The 12,515-nt window shown below is 43.3% G+C and overlaps 1 protein-coding gene across 1 annotated transcript in view; it reads right to left on the minus strand.

Moving 5' to 3' along the window:
- The window catches only part of LOC306783470 (disco-interacting protein 2 homolog A-like), a 66,720-nt gene extending 54,807 nt beyond the window's left edge, over window positions 1-11,913 (minus strand). The window contains 1 exon segment of the mRNA XM_079277122.1: window positions 11,433-11,913. Within this exon segment, the coding sequence (XP_079133248.1) occupies window positions 11,433-11,556 (124 nt within the window). The 5' untranslated portion in view covers window positions 11,557-11,913.
- Between the last annotated feature and the right edge of the window lie 602 nt (window positions 11,914-12,515).

The following is a 12,515-nucleotide window of genomic DNA, read 5'->3' on the forward strand; positions in this document are numbered from 1 at the left end:
CGGATTCCGAGACAAAAACAAACTCTTGTCCCGGCTCAGTCTTGTAATAGCATTTTTCACAGAGCGAGGCATTCAGTGCTTCAAACCCTCCACCACTCCTTACAGAAAGAAAAAAAAAGACCCAGAATAAATGGTCAGTTCCAGAGAGAGAGAGAGACAGACAGGGCGGCCAGCACAGGGTCTGCTTTTGCACTTATCCTCACACACATGTAAGCCAAGGGCCGAACCCACAGCCTTAACTCAACAAACAGGCTGTGACACAAAGGAAGCGGGGAAGGAGTATCTGTGCGTGTGTCTATGTGCACACACATACATGTGCAAAGCCTCTAGCCTCTAGCCTCTAGCCAGTAATTCTTAGCATTTGATTCAACATTGTATTTACTGCATCGGGATACAATCAGAAGTAAGTCATCCCCAAAAAATGATAGCCTTGAAATAGTTTTCCGTGTTTGTTCCTAGCATTCGCTGTTTTAGTCTATGTGGAGAAGCACAACTGGTAAAAACAGGTTAAAAACAAGCAAAAATGAATAATTGGTCAATGTTGATTTCCTTGATCTCTGACGTAGTCCAGCTGTTTCTGTGTAAGGAACACTTAAATCCAGGCCTCACTATTCCGCCCACTCCTCCTCTGTTTTTTTCTACTCCTTTAACTGACTCTCTGGACACAGACATGTAAATACAACAATCGTTATAGACTTGACTTGGAAGGACTGACTTTAACCTCAGAAAACCAGAGCAAACTGCAAGTCTGGAGTGGACTTGAAAGGCATGTCGTAGCTTGGTCAACATGACATTAATTCAAACCTAACTACTCCTCACACAAAAGCCAAGTCGAACAATGAAAACTACTAAATGGTCAAAAGAGCTGCACAAGTTATGAACTTTACGGATTCAGTTGTAATGTACGTATGTGGTGTGTTGTCTTCATTAAGTTTGTTGCCTTTGGTGTGTAAATCCCATCGATCAGACCTTCATCAGACACGGCAGTTGTGCAGGAACTCATCCTCCTCCGACTACTCTCCTCTCTCCGCATCGGTTCTCAGAGCGCTGTGAGTTAAAGTCCTGCTGGCTAAATATAAGCCTGGCCTGACCACGACAACAGTCAAATTAAATTCAGTTTGTCTCATCAAATTAGATAACAAGCAAGCTCTGTCATGGGCTAGCTTTCAGATGCTCAGGTCACATGGCTTACTCACTCACTCACACCACACAATTGCCAATGACGCTGAGGATTTGAGGCTGCAGTAGTAAGCCTCAGGAGAAAGTTTGCACTCGTGTGTGTGTGTGTGTGTGTGTGTGACCTCGCAGCAGCTATCTGCCACTTGTTGGCCTTTCAGAATTGACTGCTTCCCCCCCCCCCCTCCTAATGACAGACAGGGTGGAGTCAGCGGTGCACAGTAATGTACATTTGGGCTCACAGCAATTATTATCTGGCACTATTGACAATGTTGATTCATGACATGCCTTCATGAAACGAACGAAAAACATTTAGTTCCTTCAAAATGTGGGAATCAGTTGAATCTATGACACACACACACACACTGTCATCATGAGGCCGGTCGCACACATGTCACGGGGCCACAGCCACGAGCATCAACCGCAGACTGCAGAGGCCCGTGACTTCTAGTTCAAGAATGTTGTGAGCAACAGCACTGAGACGTGACGTGTGCACGTGTGTTGTATTAGATTACAGGTCAGCTTAAAGTTGTGTCCATGCCATTGTTCCTACCCAAGCGCCTGGGATTCCACGAGTAACACTGTGTGAAACAAAAAGGTTATTCAAAATCTTTAGGGTGTGTTGATAAGCAGCATAACTCTGCTGAGTACAGTGACAAAGGGGAGTATTTCATCAAAGTATTCATAAGCCAAATACTGTACACAGATCACTCCAGTTTACTAGAAGCAATAAAGGTAAGAAGCATGGTTCAGAAAATGTCTCCAGCTGCAGTCTGGAGCCCTCTCTGAACTCCTTATCGGTGAAAACATCTGGTGTGTTAGCGGTCGAGTGCCAGGGAAAACATTACAGTCATTACTTCAGACCATGTACATGCATTGGTACACAGGAATGGAGATTGGATGCAATCTTCTTGGATAGTAAGTCCTACCTCACTATGAAAGCAGGTTCCAGGTAAAAAAAAAAAAAAAAAGATATGTTTTAGTTATCGCTTAATAATTACAGACGAATACAAAGAATATGTGAGAAAGGCTGAAGGGTACTCAGAAGCCATGTGGAATATCATTAACCTGCTCAGTAAAACCTGCAACCGTGCTATGATCAAGACACCGTCTCTCATCAACTGCTGGATCCAAAGACAAGACCATCAAGAGAGGTGAGGCGCTAGTTCTTCATGGTCGTCTCAACCTTTGATTGTGTTATTTCATGGCTGACGTGCATACATTCATATTCAATCACAATGTATCATACATGCACTCAGACACGCAGGTCAGTTACAGCTCTGAATGCACACTTAGCTCTCACACATATATGCAGCAACACGAATTGCATGAAAAACAACTTGGATGTTTATCGAGATGATTTACAGCTTTTGACTGAAAGACATGAATTAGTAACAGTTTGTTAAATGCAGAAAGAGACTGCCCACTTTGTCAGTTATGCCTTAGGAGCTTTAAATAGAGTCCTGACTTGCCCTGCCGTCTTTCTGGCTATACAGGTACACTTTGAATCGCACACTTGGAAAAGTCTCTGGAGAGCAGCAACAGCCTAAAACTGTATGCTTGCTTGGAGCACAAAGGCACCACACATTTTTCTGGTATGTGAGCTGACTTAGGTTTTAGATCTAAAAAAAAAAAAAAAAGCCTGGCTTCAGCTCCACATTAAAATAAAATAAAAGTTAGTTTAATTTTATTCCTTCCCTCCCGTATTCTAGTGGGACACCAAAGGGAAAGAGGATGGGGGAGGGGCAACTTGGCCTTGTTCTTTTAAAAGGCTGGGACAACCTGCTATGCTGTGTGCCAGTTTGTTGTGTGTAGGCGTGCCCTCCAGCAGTGATGGGGATTTGGAAACCCCTCTCATCATGGTTAAGTTGATAGGTCACAGCACATTCCAGACATTTTCTGTCTGTTTGTTTCCCACCAGGAAGGCTCACAATGCAGCCTGCTGCTGTTACAAAGGGCTCTGCTTGTCTTTGATCTGCACATCACACCTGAGTAAGCCTCGACAGATTCAAAACGTGTTCATGGTCTTCTCAGATATCTCCGAAAAATAGTCAGAGCAATGTGAACGGGCATCGCTCTCGACAACAAACACCCAATCCGAATTATACATATCCTGGCAAAAAAAAAGAAGTTAAGTAAAGCAGCAAGAAAAAGTTCCCGTTTGTCGTGCTTCCTACTCACTTTCACTGATGCTGCTTGTTGGCCGGCTGTTGATGGAGCTCAGTTCAGAGACTGCATGGTCCAGTCGTACTGTGCAGGCTGACCTCTGCTAGCACCCGGCCACAGAAGGTTTTAAGAGAAGCTAATAGGTGATGATGCCACTGACCAGAACATATTCACACCACCTCTCTGGAATGAATTATCATCGCTGATTTTAAATAAACACTGCCAGCTGCTGTCAGTGGCAGCCTGTTTACCTGGGATTCCAAACAGCACTATCACAAACACTCCCTGTCAAGGCACAGCAGATTATTTGATAGAGAATCAAAAGCTTCTGTGATGTCTCTTGTTTTTTCCCATTTGCAGCCTTTATTATAAACCGGACAGGTATTATGTGAATAGGGAGCCAATGAACGAAATGGGAGCTGTAAAGAAGGACTCAATTGAGTTTCACCTTGGGCTCTAAAACATTTGAGTAAGAGTATGAAGGCTCTCTGAACAGCTCACTGACCGTATACCCTCAGTCAGTACCTTGAAAAGACTGCTGAACAATTCTTTGTCTTTTGGAGGTGTGTAATTCAGAGCCTTTAGAGAGAATACAGCTATCTGAGGAGGACTCTGTCTGTGTGGTTTACTGTGATCGGATCAGGCAGATTGAGCTATGGTGTTACGGAGATTATTTTCAACAGCAATTGTCTTTCAATTTGAGACTCGTTGATTTCAGATTTTGAAATGCTTTCCCTCAACACCCTATGCCCACACTCAAATAGCCCCTGCTTGCTCTTGGATTTGGTCTGCATCTGCTCAATGTAAGCTTGCACTCAGATATGTTGTTGCTTGCACATATTTCCTGTGCTCGTCTCAGCCCTCACACTGCTTCTCTGCATTCCTGTCTGCTCTCAGATTTCTCCTCTTCTTTTTGCAATGACCCTGTCATAATTCTCCAACCAATAAAAATGCCAGGTGTAGTGTTGTCCAATGAATCGATCCAGGTCTTGTTGCAGTTGCCTTCACAGGTTTCAGCTAGCATTAGAAAATGAATGGCTCGCTCTCTGTGTGCCGCTGTTAACGGGCGAGACGACGTGGTTGATTCTAAGCATCCATGTCAGCGTACAATAAAACAAAAAATTTGGTTTCTGTAACGGTGGCCGTTGTAGTTATTACAGTAAAATAGTCATATTTCAAAAGTCATAAAGAAAGCAAGGGCAGTAGGCTACATGAGAAAGCCTTGTGGGCTGAAGTGAAGCAAATGCACCAGGGATCTTTTCATTGGTCAAAACTACAGCTAGCATTTTATTGGTTGGGGAATTTTGTCAGGGCTATCGTGCAAACAAAATCCAAGAGCAGAGGAATAATCTGAGAGCAGGAGATATGTTGGTGTGAGGACAGGGTTATGGAGGGAAAGCATTACAGAATCTGAACGTTAAACCAACGAGTCATCTCATCTCAAACTGAAAGACCATGCTCTTGAATAAAGATAGGAAAAAGCTCCATATGGTGTTAACTGGAGGGGGGCTCCATTACTGGCATCAATCTCTAATGCCAAGCCTCAGTCTCTATCAGATGGGCACAGAGAGGGTGAGGGATGAAAGATACACACTCACAGGTAGGAGACTGGACAGCGAAGAATTTACAACAGAAAGCTAATGGAGGCAGAACAAAAAGCCTTGCTGGGCAGAAGAATGCAGCACATAGAGCAGAGTGGATTCTGGCAATGTGTCCTTGAAGTGGGACATGCAGCTTTGTTTGGTCAGCAGATCTCCCTGCGTCAGTGCCCGCTGCACTGCACTGCTCTTCACTGCATCTGACACCTCTCTTGCAGCAAGGACACATACGCTGTCACCATGGGCATAGTACCTGGCACCCATTGTGACAAAGAACTAATTCTGAAACTGAGGAAATATTTAAGAAGTTGTGCAAAATGGTGCTCACCCCTCTATTCATGTAAGAAACAATCCCTGGTTGAGTGCTACCAAATGCACCTTCTGGCCAGTCACATGGTTGGTCTCTGTGTAGCAGGATGGACAGTATGGTGGCCTGGCAGGAGGCTGGCACTATTAAAGGGCCAAGTCTCTGGTTGGCTTGAAAAAGACAAACTTCCTGGTTCTGTACAGCCATCTGATTTTAAAAAGGTTAAGGGAACTCAACTGCAGCAGACTTAAGACAACAGAAAATGCAGAAAGACATACAGTATTATACAGTAGGAGCCAAGTATTGGGTGTTGGCGAATGCAAAGACAGAGTCTATGATCTGTGGCTTTGATAGAATACTGAGAGAAGCTTTGATAAAGTGTCGTCAGCAGCAGTCATTTATAGTAATTGTCTCTATTCATTTGTTTTTCTGTCCGACCAGTTATTCAATATACTAGATGTCAATCGAGCTTCACTGATACGAAGTGTAAGATATTCTTTCACTGGCACTTTTACCTTTTGTTCTCTCCTACACAGTACATTGGGAAATGCTGCTGTTTGTCACTGGTGACTGTCGGAGTGTGGCAGTGTAATCAAATTGTGCAGCGATTTGTGCGACAGCAATAAAACGCTATATGCGATAAAACACTGCTGAAATAGCACCAGCGAGTCACTTTATGGTTGAGTCAATTGAGAGCGAATGGAATGTCATATTTTTGGCATGCCCACAGAGAGGAAAACTTTTAGAGTTTTAGAACAAACTTTAAAAACCCTGTGAGCCGAAAAACCTTTAACGATCACGATAACGTGAGTTGCAAAATAAAATATTTACTGCTTCGAAAATAAGATGCATTCTGCTCTCCATTTTTTTATAACCTTTGACAAGATTGTGGCATTCTTTTTTTCCATTTTAAATGCTGCATTATTAAATACCTAATGGGTTAAAACAATAGAGCAATTGATAATGATAACCAATGTTGAAAACCTTAAATTCAATGAGAAATTCCACAGGGATATCAAAATCACTGTGCTGGCAGAAATCTCACTCTTTAGACACATCCACAATAAATAGACAAAGAGAGAACAGACATATTTCCACATATTACAATCCCATTCTATTAAATATTCATGGCTCCCATAACGACAGAGACCGGATGTTGAAGAGCACTCTAAAGAAAACAAACAGGCAGGACCTAGAGCTCCATCAATGTAGTGGAACCGCCAGGACAATACCTGGTGATGTGGATAATTGTGGCTAAAATGAAACAGCTCTGTGGTTCGAAGGGAGCACTTTAACAATCCACAAGCAGAAAGTAAATGGACCAAACACGCACACACTTCCATGTGCACGGACTCTCGTGTACAGGCAGAAGCATACGAGAGAAGCACAAGAATCTGAAGCTCTGCTCTGCTCTGAGGCACACCCTTGAAATATGTATGACCCTCCACGTTCCATCCTCCACTGTGGCAGGGGCACGGCATAGCTGCCTCTTTATCTCCGCACTGGACCTGACAGCAGCCACAGCAGCTAGCTAGCTCGCTCGCTCCAAGGCTCAACATTCTGCTCTTTTGGATCCTATTACAGAGCTACCCAGCAGCCAAAGTACAAAGTCCCGTCAGTAATCGTCCTAAATCCTGCATGTTCTCAAAGCTCTTCATGCAGAATGTGATTCTACATTCATCAAATGCTTGCTTTTGCGTAACAATGGCCTGAACTCACAGGGTGAGCCCAGTGGATGTGCTTTCTTCATTGAGTTGGTGGTGGGAGTAAGAGACCACAGAGAGGAATGAATCAGGACCAGAAAGCCGTGGTTCTGTGCAATGTGTGGTCTCTCCTTAACAAACTCTGCAGTCCAACTCGCTCGGGTTACACTCATCCTTTCCAAAAAGAGGTTTTATGAAACTCCGGCCACCAAAGCTATCCGTTGACCCCACCTTGTACACAGGTCTATCACCGTGGCTTGATTGTATAACAGGCCGATATAATTCTCACTTAAGGATCTGTGGAAAAAATACGTCATTAATGTCCATGCATGTTGGGAATTGGACTTCACATTAAATGACATGTCAATAAATGGATGGGGAATTCTGTTTCACTTATTGTGGTATGAGTTACAAAATGAGATGAGGCTAAAGGTCCTGTAGCCGTAGACGTCAACTAATGAGAAACTCATACCAACGTGGATGGAAAATCATCACGTGTCAAATTGAAAAGGTTTCACACAACAACAACTTACTGTTTTTTCTGACTCATTTAGTTTTTGCTTCCTCTTTCTGACACACATTAACTTTTAGTTTTTTATTTCTAGCCTCTCCGTCTCTCTAATTCACATGGTATATTGCAGTCTTGTGATTTCAGATTAGGGAGAAATTAAGAGCGCTTGTTTGATGAAACGGCTCTCCCTGCAAATACAAGTAGTGCAGACCATCACCATCTCATTACTACCAGCACCCGACGGACCTCTTCACCTACGAGCGTACGGCGAGTAAAGTTTCACCTTATCTAAGTGATTAGTTGAGGTGGAACTGAAATGATTTCCATGGGGAACTTGGGTAATTGCACAAGCAGATAGGATATAGATTCAGAAGAGTAAGAAAAAATGAAAACAGTGTCTACCGTTAAACAGACTGTCCGGATAATCTCACTTATAATAAAGACGATTCTCATTATGAATTTGCAGAAGATTTGCCCAACAAAGTAGCCACATTTATGCTGCTGGGTATTCTTTCAGACGCCTCAAACCTGCAGCAAATCATTTTCTTTCTATGGAAATAAACAACCATAAACAAGCCAGGCACCACTTAAACTACCAAAAAAAAAACCCTGCACTGCTCCTCTGTAAATGTTTACTGAATGGGAGCAGGCAAAACAAGCGCAATGACCAAGCAGGGGTTTGGCAGTTTCCCAGCAAACACCAGCACTGGACTAAAAATGACTTTGTAATCAGAGGGTTTAGAGAGCATACAAAGGAGGAGGGAATACAACCCAGGGAATGGAAAAGAGTGAGTCTATGAATTACTCAGCAGACACGTCTCTCCCTACTCTCTGCAGGAGATAATGGGGATCATCCATCTTCTTGCCCTCCTTCACGCCCCATCTTTTGACCACTCGTATGCATCCAGGTCAGCTGAGAGAAACCACATGTCCTCTATATTAACTGTGATGTGCAGAATTTGGTGGGAAGGGATTTTAGTATAGCAGCAATTTTTTTGGGGAAAAGCAAATGGTAAATGGGCTGCATTTAAATAGTGCTTTTCTACCTCAGCGGAGCTCAAAGAGAAAGAGGTGATGTCACACACATGTCTGAGCACCAATCAGGGTTTGGCAACATCTGATTAAAACTCTGATGACAGTTGGTGGGTCGTTTGGTTACCGTCAGTTAATTCTGATCAAACCGCACCCGCATGGTCCCGATGAAGCAGATTGGCTACATTTTTAACACTTGAAGGAATGTTCAAAATTTGGGGAAATACAAAAATTTGCTTTCTGTCCAAGAATTGAATTAGAAGATTGACATCACTCATACACTGTGTCCAGTACAGCAAATATGTTTGCTTAGCGTGGCACAAAGACTGGAAACATGTGGGGGAAAAGATCGCTGTGCTCTGCACAAAGGAGTCAAAATTAAACTAGCACCTCTAAAAGCTCACTAATTAATATAAAATAATGCCTTTTTACTTTGATTGTTGCTTCTTTGGTTATGCATATTGAATGTTATGGAGGAATGGTAAAGATTCAAAGCAGAACTTTAAACCTAGAAAAGCTCTTTTACTTACATTAAGTCCATTTCCCACATTTAAAGCGATTCCAGGTTTAAATCAGTGAAGGTGTCCAGATTATTTAGTAATCCTGCTTCAAGCCTCAAACGTCCACAGCAAAGTGCTTTTCATATTATTGAACATAGACACACTGAACAAAAGAGAAGCATTGAGTGAAGGTGTAAAGAAGAAACACAAATGCACATTTTAAGTGACATAACTTGGCCTGCATGTACAGCTTATAAAAAATGGGTTCTCATTCCCATAAACACTCATCTAGCGACAGCAGAGTGAAGTCATCTAAACATTTTAAGACACGCATTTACTCAGAAATAAAACCAGAGCTGGATAAATTGAAAATAAATGCATCTCTAGAGGAAGCAGCATGTGTTATAACCACAATAAGCGTGCACAGATTGTTTATTTCACTCGTCAGTAGCCCAAAACTGCTGACGCCGGAATATAAACTTGCTGAGCTGCTGGATCGTCTCAAACTCAAGTTATTCCAACGGCTGCTGCTGCTTAAACAGCTACAGTAAACATACATGACACATCTATTCAACTTCATGAATAATACAGTGTTCCTTGCACACTGACACACTCGAGCCGGGAGATGTGTCACTTAGCGTGACGCAGACATGCCTGGCTTTAAATCCCTAAAAGCCGAAGCTCAGTGAGAAGGATTGAAAACCTGCGGGATCCACAGGCTCTCATCTCCTTCCAATAAAACGAGTCGTCTATTCTTTCAGGAGACAGGAGGTAACGGGGAGGCAACCAAAGGGCGTCATCGCGGGGTGAAGAGTTCACAGCAGCGTATACGCCGATGGGATTTAACAGAGAGAAAGGGAGGTCGATTTCATTTTACCCGAAAGAGAATGACATTTTTCTTCTTTGATCAGGGAGAAAATGGAGGAAATGTGGAGTTGGGGAGTCATGGAAAAGAGGCAGAGACAACAGAGTATATCAGCGGAAGAAAACTCCAGACGGAGAAGCAGAAGACAACAGAGTCGGGGAGATACGACTATCGGAGCTCCAACATGGCAGGATGTGAGCTGTGGAGAGCAGGAAGCGGAAACTGGACAGATATAGATTTATTTGGTTGCCGCTCCTGAAAACATGTCTATCCCATTAGGGGCCTCGGTGGCAGTTAATGTGCTTATCAAAGCGTGCACCTTTGGACTGTTCCTAACCCCGGTGTGGGGGCTACTGCACACAGCTAACATGGAGAAAGAATGAGAGAACATGTTCTCCAGAGTTGGCAAGAAACACAGGGTCACACACCCCGGGGGTCGAATCCCAAAGATAAATCAGATCAGTAATTATGATTTTATCACAGCTCAGCAGATTTGTGAGTACCGCTCATATGAAGGAGAAGTTAAATAATGAGTCTCATCTGACACACAAAGAAGCTTTGTGACAAACAAGCACGCTTTTCATTATTTACTCTGTACAGCGCTGAGAGACGACACTTAAAAGTAAAGTCAAAGTAGACATTTTGAATACGTTTAACGCTACATCCAGGGGAAATGCCAGTGACATTTGTCCTTAAAGCAGATATGAAGGAAAGTGATTCGGTAATAAATCATATCGGGAAACATTCAGGACATTGTATAGGCACATGCTATGATGTCTGGTTATTATTAGCAGCAGGTAAGTATGACACCTAAGGGACATGTTTGAATGGACCGTTCTGTTTCTTACATAAATAAGTGGCGCAAGTTCAACCATAAGTACTACGTTATGCTCAGCATAGAGATACGCACGCAAACAAGTGTACAGGTGAGCAATATCAGCAAGATTCTTGGAAAAACTTCATAAGGATCCTAATATTCATTCACAATAAAACCTAAAGCCCATGAAGCAAAGCAACATTCTTCATTTAGAGAAACCTTTATAGGTCACCGGTTAAGACAAGATGAGAATGGTCGTTGGTAATATGTGGATTGGTATTAGTTACTTGACTTTCCTATTTTCTTAAATTCAAATAAGGACAAACACAACTTCTGTGAAACACAGAGCATAACAGCAGCATGGGTGTGTCAGCTGACTTCGCTCAGATAGCCATCTGATCAAATATGGTATTTGGAGTCTAATCTCGTTCCAGGACAATAGGAACATCTGGTCTTCATTCGAGGTGAAAAGCCAAACAGAGCAACCTCTTAACCCCCCTGGGCTGCAGTAGGTAACGAACTCGAGGAGAAAACTACAGCAGAAGTTCAGTTTTGGGTATGAGTGATAAGAGCAGAGAGGCTTTGGTGATGCTGGCAATGTTTTCAAACACCAGCCACAAAGCCAAGAGAAAGGGCGGTGGTTCTGATAGCTGTCATGTGCACGAACCATGTTTAAAGCCCCCTCTAGGATAAAAAAGACCAGGATGCAGTGGCCACACGGTGCGGTAGTTTGTGTACATTGTTGTTGTCAACTTACCCTCAGAGAGCTCCAGCTCCAGCTCCGCCAGCTTCTCCCGGACCTCCGCCGGTAGGGTCATAGCGGCAGCCGGCGTGGGCTCCAACATCATCGTAAGCAGCCCGGTTGTGGTTCTTTCAGCCATGGTAAAAAAAATTAAAATTAAAAAAAAAAGCAGGGATAGGTCCAGCGAGTCGCCGGTGATGAGGACAATGCAACAACAAAATAATAATAACAACAACAACAACAACCCCTCCTCACTTGGTTTCGGTTACCGAGGGCAAACCAGGGTGTTGGTGCTCGTCTCGCTGCAACGTCGTACAGATGTGTGAGAAACGTCTCCTACGTGCATGACACGGCCAGCTGTGCGGCTAGCGGACACACCTGGCTGCGTGTTTCCATGTAGTGTGGTAGGACGGGGGACACTGCCAGTGTCTCCGTGTCCGCTGTCCGTCCCTCGGCGCTGACGGGCGTCCTGGCTGATCGGCAGGCTGCTGCTTCACTTCAACTGTGGAGGGAACTCATTCAACTCCTCGCTCGCTTCCCACGGCGCAGTCGCCATTGCATCACAGCAACAGCGTTTCGGACCGTGCGCGTCCACGAGCCCCCGCTTGTGTGCGTGTCTCCTCGTGTTTCCTCGTGTGACTTGCCTGCCTCCTGTTGTCGCAATCACAATGCTGCGTGACACGGAAGTACTGGAGGCTATAATTGAAAATGTGTGGTGTTTTTTTGTTGTTGTTGTATTTGGTATTTTATTGGCTGTCTTTATATCCCATACTATATTATGTTCACGTTATATTGTTTTATAATATTATATATGCATTATATTTATATATTGAGACAGAAAATCACTGTTCTAGTCATCACACCACTGTCACATTGTGATTTTGTACTGCTCTTGTGTAGTTTATATTTTTACTTCTATTCATGTTTGAGTTTTACAATACTCTGTTTATTTTTCACTTTCTCTACGTATCTATGCTTATTTCTCAATAAAGGCTTCGCTCATCTTAACTGACAATCGGAACTCCTCCTGAAATCAAATGAAGCGGACACTGAACATCATGTGACATCAACATATTGGTCATTGTATTTCAATCAATG

The sequence above is a fragment of the Melanostigma gelatinosum genome (assembly GCF_949748355.1).
Source record: "Melanostigma gelatinosum genome assembly, chromosome: 10".
NCBI lineage: Eukaryota > Metazoa > Chordata > Actinopteri > Perciformes > Zoarcidae > Melanostigma > Melanostigma gelatinosum.